The 15,215-nt window shown below is 36.7% G+C and overlaps 1 protein-coding gene across 1 annotated transcript in view; it reads left to right on the forward strand.

Annotated features, from left to right (window-relative positions):
- The window catches only part of LOC150101442 (uncharacterized), a 129,953-nt gene that overhangs the window by 91,445 nt on the left and 23,293 nt on the right, over positions 1 to 15,215 (forward strand). Inside the window, exon 5 of the mRNA XM_090400496.1 lies at positions 2,126 to 2,270. Coding sequence (XP_090256622.1) covers positions 2,126 to 2,270 — 145 coding nt within the window. The remainder of the gene's footprint in view (positions 1 to 2,125; positions 2,271 to 15,215) is intronic.

A 15,215-nucleotide genomic window follows, 5' to 3' on the forward strand; every position in this document is an offset into this window, starting at 1 on the left:
GAACAACAGTCTTAGAATGGCACCCAAACCAGGTTGAGGTCAATAGGCTTGGGGATCTCTAAAACGACAATGTTATTAATCATTTTCAAAAAATCCTGAAGAAGAGAGAAAAGCAATTGACATTGGACAGATTCTAACGCCCCACAAACGTGGAAAAAAAACATGACTGACGAAAATGCAAGGCTGTGTATGTATGTATTATTGTTATTATAAATAAACATAGTAAGAAATTATGTAATTTTTTATTTATTTTTTTGGGTTTCCAGAACGAATTAATCAAATTCCCATAAAAATCTATGGTAAATCGATAATCGGTTAACGAATAATTCAGGTAGCGAACATAGTCTTTGAACGGTTTATGTTCGTTAACCGATCATCCTCTGTATAAAGGTTCTGTTCTAGAACCTCCGTAAACAGTGGTTCTAGAATAGAACCCTGTGGCATCCCACTTGTCACCTTCCTTTTCTTTGGGACACTGCACCTCCATACACAAATGTCTGGCTCTTATTAGTCAACCAGCCTTGTCACCAAGCTACCAAAGGACTAACCAACCCCATCCTGCCTAATCTGAACAGCAGTTTATCATATGATATTCAATCAAATGTTTCAGCAAAATCCAAATAAATCACTGTATAAGCATCTTCTCAGACTTGCTCATGTTTTATAAAAATTAATTGTAATATATTATAATTTTATAAGGCTGAATTGGATAAGGGTAATAGGTTTACAGTCATACTGCTGGACTTTCCTAAGGCCCCTGACAGGAAAACACATGGAATTCTAATCAGTAAACTGCAGCACATGGGGATAGATATAGGGTTGGTGAGATGGATAGGAGGGTGGTTGATGGAGAGATATCAGAGAGTAATTTATTCAGGAGTAGAATCCAAAAGAAGGTGATTAGTGGTGTGCTACAGGGTTCTATTTTTGGACCACTGCTATTTAATTTGTTCATAAACTATATAGGAAAGGATCAGAGAGGAACTGTTTATTTATTTGACAATGATACAAAGTTGGGTAGAGCAATAGTGAATGCACAGGCTGTCAAAATTTTGCAGGATGATTTGGATAGATTGGCAGACTAGGCTAAAGAGAATGGATGTCAGCTTAATGTGGCAAAGTGTAGTTATGCATTTTGGGGTGGAAAGGTTACAGCAGTATACCACATTGGAGGAACCATACTCCAGGAAATTGAAGCCGGAGACTTGGGAGTGTTGGTGGATAGGGAGTTGAAGTTTAGGGGGGCATATGGCAAAAGTGGCTAAATCAGCTCATCAGATCACTTGGTTACTGAAAAATACTTTGACAAGCAGATTATTGTTCCTCTTTATCGAGCCTTGATAAGACCCCCATCTTGACTACTGTGTGCAGATCTTGGTGCCAGGGTTCTTGGTGATGGGGAGGAAGTAGAGAGAGGATCCAGAGGTGAGTGACCAAGATTGTAGCTGGTCTATGGAATGAACCTTATGAGAACAGGTTGAAGATTTGTGGGTTACAAAAATTGGTTGATAGGTGGACAAGGGATGATATGATGGATACATTCAAATTATGGAGAGATTTTTACATCATTAGTTTAGAGGACATTTTTCAGAACAGATCTGATGGTGGGAGAACTAGGGGCCATCCATGGAAACTGAGCAAGAGTGTAGTTAACAAGGGTGTTAGAACTAGGTTTTTTTACTTGGAGAGTGGTGAATGAGTGGAATAAGCTGTCAGTCTGTTGTGGGTGCCATGACTGTAAATGAGTTAAAAGCAAAGTACGATAGATATACTGTGCAAATGCTGAATAGTTGTTGACATGTTTAGCGTCTCCCTCAATGAGTCTAAGGACTCCTTGGAGTTGCCCATAATAATAATCTTCTCCACCCAAAATGCTAATTACCCTATTATAAAATGCAACCAAGTTACTAAAGCATGATCTCCCCTTAACCAACCCATGCTGTTCTATCAAAAGCCTTCCATTCTCATGAATCCAGGTTTGTATTCGGTCTATAACCAGCCTCTCTAACACGTTCACCATTACACTTGATATATATATCAAGTGTTTTATTGTTTATAATTTAATAAAGATTACTAAATATACATTTTTGACATTGTGGTAACTGCTACTGTATAATTTTTACAGGAGCCTGAAAGAACAGTTGTTTCTCTGAAGGGTCATGATTTTACAGGACTTGGTTTCAATATCTGTGGTAATATGAGAGATGGCATCCTTGTTAAAGATGTATTGCACCGTGGTCCAGCAAGTGAATCGGGCAGAATTAAAGCAGGTAAATCCTAAAATATTCTTTAATTAAAACCAGCTTTAAACATACTGAGTAGTATAGTACATAATTATAATCATGTATATAATCAATAATTGATTATCATAATATTTATTGATCCAAGTATGAATTACTGATGTACATGCATTTTATCATTGTTTCTATCCAGTGCACAGATCATAAATTAGTCAAAATTATTATAGTTATATAAAACTCTGAGAATATTCGGATTCACCTGAAAATTTGTATTAAGGAAATGTTAGCAGTAACAATTTGAAAGAATATATTTCTGTTATTTAAGTAGTTGATCTTTTTCATAATGAGATGAGCGAAAATGTGATGCAAGATTTGAAAGCTGAGTTGGTTAATTCCGTATGCATTTCATTCCATATGAAATGCATACAGAATGAAATTAAGAGAATTTGAGATATGTATGGAAGAGGGAAAATGATGAAAACAAATAATATTGGTATAAAAGAGTTAATGAAAGATCTGCAAGTGGCATCGTATGATGATTCAATTATTAGATGTGTGCTGGATGAGAGGATGTACAAGGTTTGTTTTCCTGGAGGTAGTGAGCAAAAGAGGTGGTAGTTGTAATAGGTACAAATGACTTGACTGGCAACAAATAACATGTCAAATGGGATAGCAGGAAGTTGAGACGGATAAAAGATAATAGTGTGATAGGAAAGGTAGTGTGTTGTCCAGATATGACAGTGGTGAGATGAAGCGGAGAGCAAGGATTATGAATATGTTAGCAGAAATGTGTGAGGAGAAAGGAGTGCAGTTTGTTTATGTGTGGAATGAGTTTGAAGGACAAAGTGAACTGTATAGGAGCAATGGACTGCATTTGAGTAGTTTAGTGTGTCGCTTGGAGAGACTGCTGCTGGGAGGTAGAGAAGTGAGTGTAGAGAATGAATCTGATCAAGTGGGAAGCAATGTGGAAGAACAGGAGAGTAAGACAGGAGAGATAGTTATGAATGAAGAAGTGAGCAGCATGAGTATAGAAAATGAGAGAACAGGTGTGCAAGACAGACAGGGAAATGGAGAGGTTCAGGGTGGATAGGGGAAGAGAACGTGAGAAAGATTAATTCTCCAAGAGGATGTGAATGCATGTTTTATAAATTTGCTCAATTTTTATAAATCGAAAACAAACAGGGAAACTAGAGCTTTTATGGAGGAGCTGTTAAGTGGATTTGCAAACATCAGTATGGCAGTTGGGTGTAAGAATGAGTATAATATGCCTGAGTTAGTACCAGTGGTAACAAACCAGACTGGGATAGTTAGTATAAGATGTCAGAATAGGGGATGGGACTAGGGGGCTTTTGCACTTTATGTACACTAATGCCAGAAGCACATTAGGATAAAGCAAGAGGAAATTTTGGCATTGGTTGGCTCATCTTAGCCAAAGATTATTGGCATTAGTGAGACATGGCTAACCAAAGATGATATAGCTAGTGGGATAGAATGTGAAGGGTATAGTCTGTTCATGAAGAATAGAGAGAAAAGAATGGGCAGGGGGAGGGGGGAAGGAGTATATTGATGATAGCTGATGAACTGCAGCTAAAGAAAATAGAAGTTAGACTGCATGACAGTGAAAATAGTACATCTGAGGCTATCTGATGTGAGAGTGAGGCCAGCAGAACAAAATATACAGTTGAGTGCTGCTATAGACTAGGACAGTGTTTCTCAACCTGTGGTCCGCAGGCAGACTTAAATTAATTAAATAAATATATATATATTTTTAATTATCCAAACAAAACAAATTAAAATTAAATAAGTGAAAATTATTGAAATCAAATGGAGACTTAAAAAACCCAACAAATAGCATCAGAATGTTCAAAGGTAGAAAAACTAAATTATTGTTCACTTCACCTGCTCTTTTATTATTTGTCATTCTGCTGCTAAATAAAAGAGGGGTGAAGTGAACAACAATATAGTTTTATTGCTTCTGCCTTCCCTTGCTGTTTTGTGAGATTTAAAGTTAAACATGTGTTATTCACATGTCAACCAATTGCTTGTTGTTTATTGATTTTTATTACCGAAGGTTTTCATCCTTCAACCAAGGCTCAGTATATCTTCAGACGTGCTAAGTCATATTTGGACAAAGTATGCCGTGAGTTACCACCAGTATTTATATATTTTTTGGAAACATTTTTTAATAGTGGAAAAGTGGCTTAGAACTAGGACTTTGAAAAGAAAAGCAAATGAAACAGGTGATGCTAACCCTAATTGTGATACACGTGTTGTAACGGCGAGTAAATCTGAAACTATTTAAGTAGAAGAAACAAGCAGTTCAAAGAAAAAATACAGTAGGAAATATAACATTTCATATTTGGAATTCGGGTTCACTTGGTGTGGAGATGAAAGTGAACAGAAAACCTCAACGTGTTTTGTGTTATGAAGTGTTGTCGAACGAGTGCATAAAACCTGCAAAACTCCGATATTTAGAAACTAAACATTGTGATGTGAAAAATAAGCCGATTGAATTTTTTCAACGATGCTTAGGGACATAAAATCATGGGAAAGATATAGTTTCGGCTATGGGTTCAATTAATAGCAAGGCACTGGAAGCATCCTATCTCTTAAGTTTGCGCATGGTGAAAACAGGGAAACCTCATTCTATTGGGGAAAATTGTCTACTTCCAGCTATAAAAGATGTGGTAGAAACTATGTTTGGCAACAAGTTACTAAAAGATGTTGATTTGATTCCTCTATCAAATGACGCTGTCGGTCACAGAATTAATGATATGGCAGGTGACATAGAATCTCAGTTAATTGAAAGAGTTAAGAAGAGCCCTTATCAGGGCTGAGCTGTGCAGTTGTGCAGATTGTGCGCCGCACAAGGGCACGTGAAGATAGGGGCGCCATTTCACGACGGGAAATAACAAAAAAATGTGTGTGTGTGTGTGTATATATAAATATAAATTTTCTTATTCTTGAATTATATCATACTATATATCTTGATACATCACCAGTTTTTTATAATTTGTTTGAAGTGAAACGTTATCAATATTACCACAGATTTTATTTCACAAAGTAAGCATCAACTCAGCGAAAATTGTATAAATATTCTCGATTGTTTATTATATTTTTAGTGGAAATTGTTAGTTTAAGACAGACCGTGAATTCATACCGTCTACAGGGTGTAGCATAGAGGCAGCCTGCCTAACACCTCTGCTTAATAAGGGTGCTCGTTCAGCGGTATTACGGCAAAATGATATTTTACAAAAATACAGCGTTTAGTTTAGCAAATAAAAAAAGGTGGCAGTTCCCATTGACAGTTAAATATGTGCTTTTTATATTTTATTAATAAAAAAATTAGTCATACATACTAAAACTAAACATTTTAGAACCCACTTATTAGATACTTAAGGAAACGACCCATAAAGTATCATGCAATGTGAATTTCATAAACTTTTATAGCTATATATATATATATACAGGGTGTTCGGGATAAATTTGACAGTTTCGTAAGGAAAAAGAAAATCTTCTTTGTATCTATTAAATTTAATGAATTGACAAAAAAACATTACAGGCAGAGTTAATTACAATACTATCAACAAGATTTACTCAAAATAACCACCATTAGCATCGATCACAGCTTCAATTCTGCTTCGGAACCTCGAACAAGCTGATGCTACAGTCTCCCTGGGAAGGGCCGCAAAAACTGTTTTAATTTTATCCATTAACTGGGCTTTTGTATTACTGGAAGTGCGATTGGTGTCTTTTTCAACTGTGCCCCATACAAAATAATCCATGGGGTTAAGGTCTGGGGAGTTTGGAGGCCAAACATTTGGACTGGTGAAGTCGTAGAAATTTTCAGACAACCATTTTTGACTTTTCCCAGAGGTGTGGCAAGGGGCCGAATCCTGCTGCCATACATACGGCCTACCATTGGCTACCCTTGTTATCCAGGGCTTGACTACAGTTAGCAACTCCACGAACAAAGCCCGAATTCCAATGCCAGGGTTCTTCAACACCTGTTCCTGCAGATTTGCGAGGAATTCTGCTGTACGAACGCAATCAGATCGTCTGCTAGGGATCTTTCTTCTTGCTACATCCTCGTAGTCACCATTGCAAGTCTCTAGTTCATGCCTGATTGTTTTTACTGTATTCAGGGAGCATTGGGCAGCAGTCGTAATATCCTTATTTTGATGGCGGGCACGAATCATCATGATACAAGTTATTCTCTTCCATGATTCAGGTGGGTTCCAGCTATCCATCCTTTCTGACATCTTGTATATGAATGAAGAAGGGTCCAAACTTTTAAATGAAGAGAAGTGTGTGTTAATACATGTAACTTACGGAAAAATATAATTAATTATAAATATGTCAAATTTATCCCGAACACCCTGTATATATATATATATATATATATATATATATATATATATATATATATTAAATTATATTATGCATGAATTATATATTAAATTGCTAATCACTATCACTCCCGACTTTCACATTTTACTCCCTGCAGTAAACAATACACCCTCCACAACACCAACTATACTGCAGAAATATGAAAAACAATTAGTTTTATCATGTCACTGAATAAGCTTCACAGACATTTGCAGACTGTGTTTTGAGAGAATGTGCTAGGGAATTGACAGTGCCTTTAACGTGGCTTTTCAATGAAAGTCTGGCTTTGGCAAAGGTGCCCAGGGAATGGAAGGAAGGTAAGATAGTGCCATTGCATAAGGGTGGTAACAGACTGGAAGTGTGTAATTATAGGCCAGTCTGTGTGTCATCAGTAGTTGTTAAGATCTTGGAGAAAGTAGTGAGGGACCGTATACAGCATTGGGCAGATGAGGGTAATGTTATCTCTGAGAATCAACATGGATTTGTGAAAGGACGCTCTTGTTTTAGCAATATGCTAGCCTTTTATAATAAAGTTACAAGAACATTAGATGAGGGAAAGGCATATACTGCAATTTTCCTAGACTTGGCAAAGGCATTTGACAGGGTGCCACATGATAAGCTGATATTTAAGTTGCAGCACATGGGTCTGGATGTCAGATTGGTCAACTGTATTCAGGATTGGCTGTCTGATAGGTATCAGAGAGTTGAGTATGGTGGAGCAGTTTCCAGGAGGCAGAGGGTTACAAGTGGGGTCCCACAGGGCTCAGTACAAGGACCTATATTGTTTAACCATTATATCAATGACACTGCCAGTGGATTGCAGGGGGATATTCAGTTGTTTGCGGATGATGCAAAGCTGGGAAGGATTATTAGTAATAGTGCAGATGTAGTAGCCCTGCAAGAGGATTTAAATAAGCTAGATAGATAGGCAAATGAATCGGGGTGTCAGTTTAATGCAGCAAAATGTAAGGTCTTGAGGTTTGGGAAACATCGATGGGATGCTGCATACTCTATGGGAGGAGTTATACTGGAGGAACTAGGGGAGACAAGAGATCTGGGGTTGATGATTGATAGAAACCTGAAGTTTAGGGGACATATTGCAAAGGTGGTGAAGGTAACACAGATGATTGCTGCTATTATGAGAAGGACACTGACCTGCAGAGATAAGAGGGTTATCATTCCGTTGTATAAGTCTCTGATCAGACCACACTTGGACTATTGTTCTCAGATTTGGTCCCCAGGATTTGAAGGGGATAAATTAACTGTGGAAAGGATACAAAGACGGATGACAAAGATGGTTTCAGGACTGTACAAGGATAGTTAAGAGGATCGGCTGAGAGAATGTGGACTGCAGAGTTTGGTGGATAGAAGAAGGAGAGGTGATATGATTGAGACTTTTAAACTGTTGAGAGGTGGTTACAGGGTTGACACTGGGGAGTTCTTTCGCTTGGTTGATCAGCGGGAAGGAGTGATGACAAGAAGCCATCCCTGTAAGTTACGAAAGGAAACGGTGAGCAAGAGGGTAAGGAGTGGTTTCTTTGTGTGGAGGGTGGTTGAGCCGTGGAATGCATTGCCTGATGGAGTGGTGGGAGCGATAACGGTCAGTGAGTTTAAAGAGTGGTATGATAGACTTTGTTTCTCAGGGGGGGGGTCCTCCCCTCGATGAGTCTTGACAGACTTTATGTCTTAGGAAGGACCTCCCTCGATGAGTCTTTTGACTCCTTGGAGGCCTGAATAATAATAATAATAATAATATTTCTCAACAAATAGTGCAATTAGAGACAACTGGGAATATATAAACACTGACTAATAATCACATCTCCTCTGCTGTATAGACTGGAGCAAACCACATGTTGCAGGTGCAACATATGGTTTTGCTTGACACTGCCCCCTCATGAACGGCTTAAAACTAAGAAATATATAGTGAATGCATTTCAGATATTATGGAAATCGGTTTAAGAGAATTAGCATTTCAATTCAATTGTCAGCTTGTTTTGTTTGGGTCGCACGATCTTTTGTTAATATCGCACCAATCATATGCACTTCTTAATAGTTGCTTTTTCTCTACTGGCTTACAATCGTGCACATCTTTCACATCTCATTAGTAATTTGTCAAGGATTGTTCATTATGTATCTCAAGTCTTAAATTACTGGTAATTTTTGCTGGATATAATGGGAAAGAAGATGACTCTATTTGGGTAGATAATTTTGATTGCACACAAGGAAACCGCTCCCCAGGAATGAAAAAGTGATGGAGAATAGAAGCTTCTTGGTAAGTCATACTCATTTTCAGTTTTTTTTTTTCTGAAAACTTTAGATTCCGAAAATCCCCGCATATATCTTGCACAACGATTTTTAGCTTAATATTGGGAAAAAAAGTGAGAGTTATAGTCGAGTAAATACGGTAATTATTTTAGCTTTCAAATTCTTAAGTATAGATCATTGGTTAAAGACTGGATTTATAAAATGCACAAAAGAGAGCAATATAGCAGATATAGAAATACGCAATTTCACTTGTCTCATTGATAAATTATTTATAATAAGTAAAAATGTATAGTATCTTGTTCTATTAAAAATAAATCATTTTTTTTGTTTAAATGTACATCTAAATTCAAATAAAACAGACATTTACAGTGAAAAATAATATTTTTATTTATTATTATTATTTTGAAAAGGTACTTGGTGATAATGAAAATTAAAGAAAGGGTACACAGATATCTGAAGTTTCAGAAACACTGATCTGTCCAAATACTTAGTCTGAAACATAGGTGTATAGTACGATGTTCGTTTTCTTAAATTCTGCTTCGAATTTGGATAGATGAAATAGCATCTATCTAAATATGAACGTCTTACATTTTTTTTCAGCATCATTTCAATTTTGAATGTGAAACATATTGAGTATATTCCGTGTTTAAGTGACTTTGGACAATTTTTGACTTTTTTTTGTGAATTTGGTTTATTATTCACGTAAAGTAAGTATGGCTATTATATTTTTGCTAAGTATGAAAATCAGTTTCATTTTATTTAATTATTTTATTTTGAAAACAAAAGATTTTTATCAAATGTTGGGTAGATCTAGAAAATAAATAATTTTCAATAAGAGATTTATTTATATATTTGTTCTGGTTGGAAGACATTGGATTGGGGTCCTTTTACTAATTTCTTTAATAAATAATTTTAATATTCTGGAAATTTCTTAATTATTAAACAATTACCAGAATGTAAAAAATATTAAATAAATATCACTGAGAAATCAATCAGTGCCTAATATCTCTACATGTTAATTTTCAAAAAAATGCTAAAATGTAAGCATATTTATTATTCAAAACATAAATCTAAAGAGGCCAGTGATGAAAGGGATGAATTCCCATTCTACCTCAATAAAGGTCGAAACCGGTCTGGGTAGTGGCCCTTCCCTTAATGCATAACATTAGACATATCCGCAAGGAGAGAAACCTGAAAAACCAAATTCTGTAGTAAAAAAAAATAGTCAGTTTTGGGCCATTTACCTTAAAAATAATAGGAGTTAAAAAATAAGTTTAAGGGAAAATTTCAGCAATTATTATTTATAATAAATTTAGTTTAATCCTTTATCCAAGTGTGAGCAAACAAAGTTTGCGCCTGAAAGTATCTTCAGGACCGGGTTAAGGTGATACAACACCAGGGCAACTCGTTGCAAAGGTGGAGCAAGAAACCAACACTCCTATCTTAGTATCTCCTATAATGCAAAACACATCTCCTTGCGGATATGTCTAATGTTATGCATTAAGGGAAGGGCCACTACCCAGACCGGTTTCGACCTTTATTGAAGTAGAATGGGAGTTCATGCCTTTCATCACTGGCCTCTTTAGATTTAAAAAAAAAGTTGTGCTGAGAGTCAGCTTGATAGAGAGAGAGGAGAAGAAAGATAGAGTGGATAGTAGTAGGTAGTTAAAAGAGGCCTCAGTCGATCCACCTGGCCTGACTTAAATGCCAGCACCAAGCAGATCTCCGACATTATCTCCCTCCATCCGTTCTCCTCCGCGTTCTCCGGCCAGCCACCTCTTCAGATGTCTGGCCGATGAAAGAAGTGAAAAAACAAATGCAGGAAGACACACATAAATTGAAAATCAAAAGAACTAGGACACACATAAACAGAAACAACAAAGGAGCTAGAACACGCATAAAGAGAACAATAAAAGTCGGTGAATTAACAGAAAAGTACTGCAAGAACGGGGGAAGAGCCTGGCCCGAGTGATGCAGCCCGCAAGGAGCTGCACTGCCTCGCTGTAAGCCTTCGCCGCTCGGGTTCTCAGGTCTGCCCCCTCCTATGTGGATTAAGCGTGAACATACAAAAACAGAACCAAGAAACTTAGAAGGGGCTTTTTTTGTCATATTTGCCCTGCTATCTCTTACCGCTTCCTCATAGTCTTTTACCACGTTTTCCATCACTGTGAGTACGTGTACTGACTCTTCATCATTAAGTTGCCATATTCTCTTCAAGCATTCATTCCATTCTGCTCGGTCGTAAGTGACTTTCCCAAACTTGAGCCATATTCTAAGACTCTCTAGCTCACCTTCACATTGCAAAGCCACGTCTCCCTTTTCCTGTACAGCTGTGTGGACTTTGTTTTTTATCTCGGGTTTATTCCTAAGATAGAATAGGATTCATTCTGTTACATTCGAATATTCATATCGGGGTTCTTTTCTTTTTACCGGTTTTGTAATGGCGTGAGAAGAACTGGTGTTTGTATCCTGTTTATTTCGTTTCATTTCTCCTTCTTCTTCTGGTGTGATGGGTCGTTTTGTTGTACTGGTGTTGATTTCCATTTCCTCTGTTTCTGTACTGTTATTGTTGCCTTCCGATTCATTGGTGTAAGATTTCATAGTGTTCTGTTTCTTTTTCATCCTAATTCTCCCTTCTGCGTTCCTCCCAGTAGTCGTTGCGGTAACTGGCGGTTGGAGGGCTGGAAACTCTTCTGGTTCAGTTGTTTGTGGTTCGTTTACTGTTTGGCCGGTAGCTCGAGAGTCCTGTGTTGTGAGCTTAGGAATGGCTACTGCCACAGGTGTTATGGAGCCTCCTGCTCTTTCTGCAAGGGTCCTATTAGGACAAATATCTATTTTATGCGATGTGTTCCCACATTTACGGCACGGTGACTCACATTGATTCAATGTGTGTTCTGTCGATAAGCAGTTGCGGCATGTGTTGTTTTTCGGGCAGTGAGCGCTAAGGTGACCCAAAGCGGTGCACCGAAAACATTGTTTTCTTACGCCTGGATAATTGACTATTACTCTTGCTGAGCCTAAAAAAATCAAGTTGGGGACCTCGGTTTTCATCTCGATTGAAATGCTCACTTCCCCTGATTTCCACTCTGGGATATCCGCGTCTTGTCCGAATGTTACGTTTCGGACAGTCCCCCACTTGGAGAAAATGGTTTTAATGATTTCCTCCCCTTTCTCTAGATATTCGAGTGGAAACCTGTCAATTTTTATGGATTTTAAAATACTTCCGACTAGGAAGGGTAGGTATTTTTTCCCTTCACATTCTACACCCTTAAGGAGCGTTTCTCTTGTTTCTATGTTGTTTGTTACTACTTGGAATCTACCCCCCCGTAAGGGGTAAGCCCATAAATACTTTCTGCTTTGACGACTTTGAGAAGAGCTCTCACAAACGTCGCTTTGTCGATGTTTGGGTCAATTTCGATCCCGAGAGTACGAACTCTTGGCAAGAATTTCGACATTGTTTAAAAGCAAATACCTTACCAACGGAATAGCAAATTTCAGTCCCCAAAAGGAAATACCCTAAAACGGACCTGCACCGATTGGAACGAGGCCGCAAAAAATAAAAACCAACAAAAGAAAAACTGGAAGGGTTCTTACCAAACAATACTGTAATAGGAGCTCTCTCTCGGGATCTGGTAACTGGCAACTGGAATCCAAAAGAAGACTGGAACATGGAGCTTTCTCTCGGGGCCGCTAAATCTGGAACTTGAGGTCTCTTCAGTGGGAGCCAGGCCCAAGTCGAGATATCAGGCAGAAGCATTAGCAGGTCATCTCCACCTATAGGAATTGCCAATTGGTGTGCCACCCTTTTTTAATAAATTACTCTGGATTTAGAGAAAGATGTTGAAAGTTTATTTTCCACTTGGTTAGAGTATAATAAATTTAGTTTAATCCTTTATCCAAGTGTGAGCAAACAAAGTTTGCGCCTGAAAGTATCTTCAGGACTGGGTTAAGGTGATACAACACCAGGGCAACTCGTTGCAAAGGTGGAGCAAGAAACCAACACTCCTATCTTGTCTGGGTAGTGGCCCTTCCCTTAATGCATAACATTAGACATATCCGCAAGGAGATGTGTTTTGCATTATAGGAGATACTAAGATAGGAGTGTTGGTAGCTTGCTCCACCTTTGCAACGAGTTGTCCTGGTGTTGTATCACCTTAACCCAGTCCTGAAGATACTTTCAGGCGCAAACTTTGTTTGCTCACACTTGGATAAAGGATTAAACTAAATTTATTATACTCTAACCAAGTGGAAAATAAACTTTCATCATCAAAATTATTATTTATTTTGGTGAAGACAAATGTTAATGTTCTTAATATTTTAAAGTCTAACCAAGTATGTTAACCCCCAGATGTCGGGAAAAAAAGCCAAAGAAGTTATCATGTGCACAAAACAGGAAAAGACAATTGCAACAAGTACAACTGGAACATAAATTGGCTGGATCACTGAATAAATTTTTAACTTCAGGACCACATAAAAAAATGAAGAACAGAAAGATCTGACGAAGCAAGTACTCAGTGTAGCTCTACTACAGAAAAAGAGAGGACACAAGATAACTATGAAGAAACAAATGTTACATGCGAAAATGAAACTCGACTGTCTAAAGAAGTCGCAGCAGAAGAAATATTGGATTCCAATTCAGTGAAACACGAAACTTAAAATTTTACTATAAATTTTAATGTTAATGATCAAGGTACTTGGCCGAATCATATAACTATCAAAGTTAGAGATTGTTTAGTTGAGCATTGCCCGCGTCAAGTAGTTAATAAAGAATTTCCCAAAGATGAATCTGGCCGCAAGCATTCCAATTTACACTATTATCGAACTTTAGCAAATGGAGAAAAACTTTTACGAAGTTATTCAGTTTATTCAGAATCGTGAAATTCGATTTTCTGTTATTATTGCAAAATATTTGGTAGTCAAAATTCCCAACTTTCTAACGAATATGGTTGTAACGATTGGCAACATTTGAGTCATATACTAATAATACACGAGACAAGTTCCACACCTGTTCAAAATTTGAAACTGTTGAAAATACAGAGAACTTAAAATGTCGTTGATTAAGAAATGCATTATTGATTGCACACAACAAAGATTATACGAAACTACGAAAAAATATTGGCAATCTGTTATAGAACGGTTAATCTACATAGTATAATATTTATCAAGACAGTGTATAGCTTTTAGAGGTTCTTCACAAAAACATTTTGAAAATGATAATGGCAATTTTTTAAAGTTAGTAGAAACTGTCGCTAAATTTGATTTGATAATGCCAGAACACTTGCATCGCATCCAAACATCATAAAAAAGGAACATTGCTCATTATTTAGGTGATAAAATACAAAATGAAATCATCTGTATAATTTCTGAAGCTATAAAACAATTTTAAAAATGGTTAAAGAGGTGAAATATTATTCATTAATTCTTGACACTACTCTGGATATAAGCCACACAGAACAATTATCTATTTTTATTAGATTTGTTAATCAAAATAAAGATACAAATAAAGCAGAAATTCATGAACATTTTTTGGGTTTTCAATCTGTAGAAGAAACCACTGGGCAAGGACTATTTCAACTTATAAAAAAATATTTAAAATTATTGAATATTAACATTTCAGATTTACACGGCCAAGCTTATGATAATGGTTCAAATATGCAAGGCAAACATAATGGACTGGAGAAAAAAAATCCTTGAAATAAATTCAAGGGCTTTTTTTTTTATTCCGTGTGCTGCTCATTCATTAAATTTGTAGTTAATGATGAAGCTAAGATATCCTGTGAAACCGTAAATTTTTTTTGGGGGTAATACAGGAATTATATAATTATTTTTCAATATCTGTGAAGTGTTGGGCTGCATTAAAAAAAACATATTCGTTTTAAATTAGAATCCACTTTTTGCTACTAGGTGGAAAAGCAGACTAGAAGCAATAAAGCCACTTAAAAATAATATCAAGTAAATTTACCAGGCTCTTTTTGATATTACAGAAGATGAAACTAAAGATATCGATTCTCGAGTTTAGGCAGACAACTTAATTTCAAAGATTTATTCATTTAAATTTATTTGCTCTGTTCATGTTTGGTACAAAATCTTAAGTCTCATAAATGTTGCAAGCAAAACAATGCAGAATCTGACATTTGATATAGGAAAAATTACAGAAAATCTTGATTATGTTACATAAGAATTAAATACTCACCGACAGACCAATATTTTGAAAATATTATTAGAACTGCAAAAGTAGCAAACGATCTTAATATTGATCCTGTTTTTCCAGACATTTGCAAAAGAATAAAAACAAAAATGTTTGGTTATGAAATGTTTGAT

Source organism: Typopeltis vanoorti, chromosome 11 (genome assembly GCF_054136105.1).
Source record: "Typopeltis vanoorti isolate ZY-2024b chromosome 11, IOZ_Tvanoo_1.0, whole genome shotgun sequence".
Taxonomy (NCBI): domain Eukaryota; kingdom Metazoa; phylum Arthropoda; class Arachnida; order Uropygi; family Thelyphonidae; genus Typopeltis; species Typopeltis vanoorti.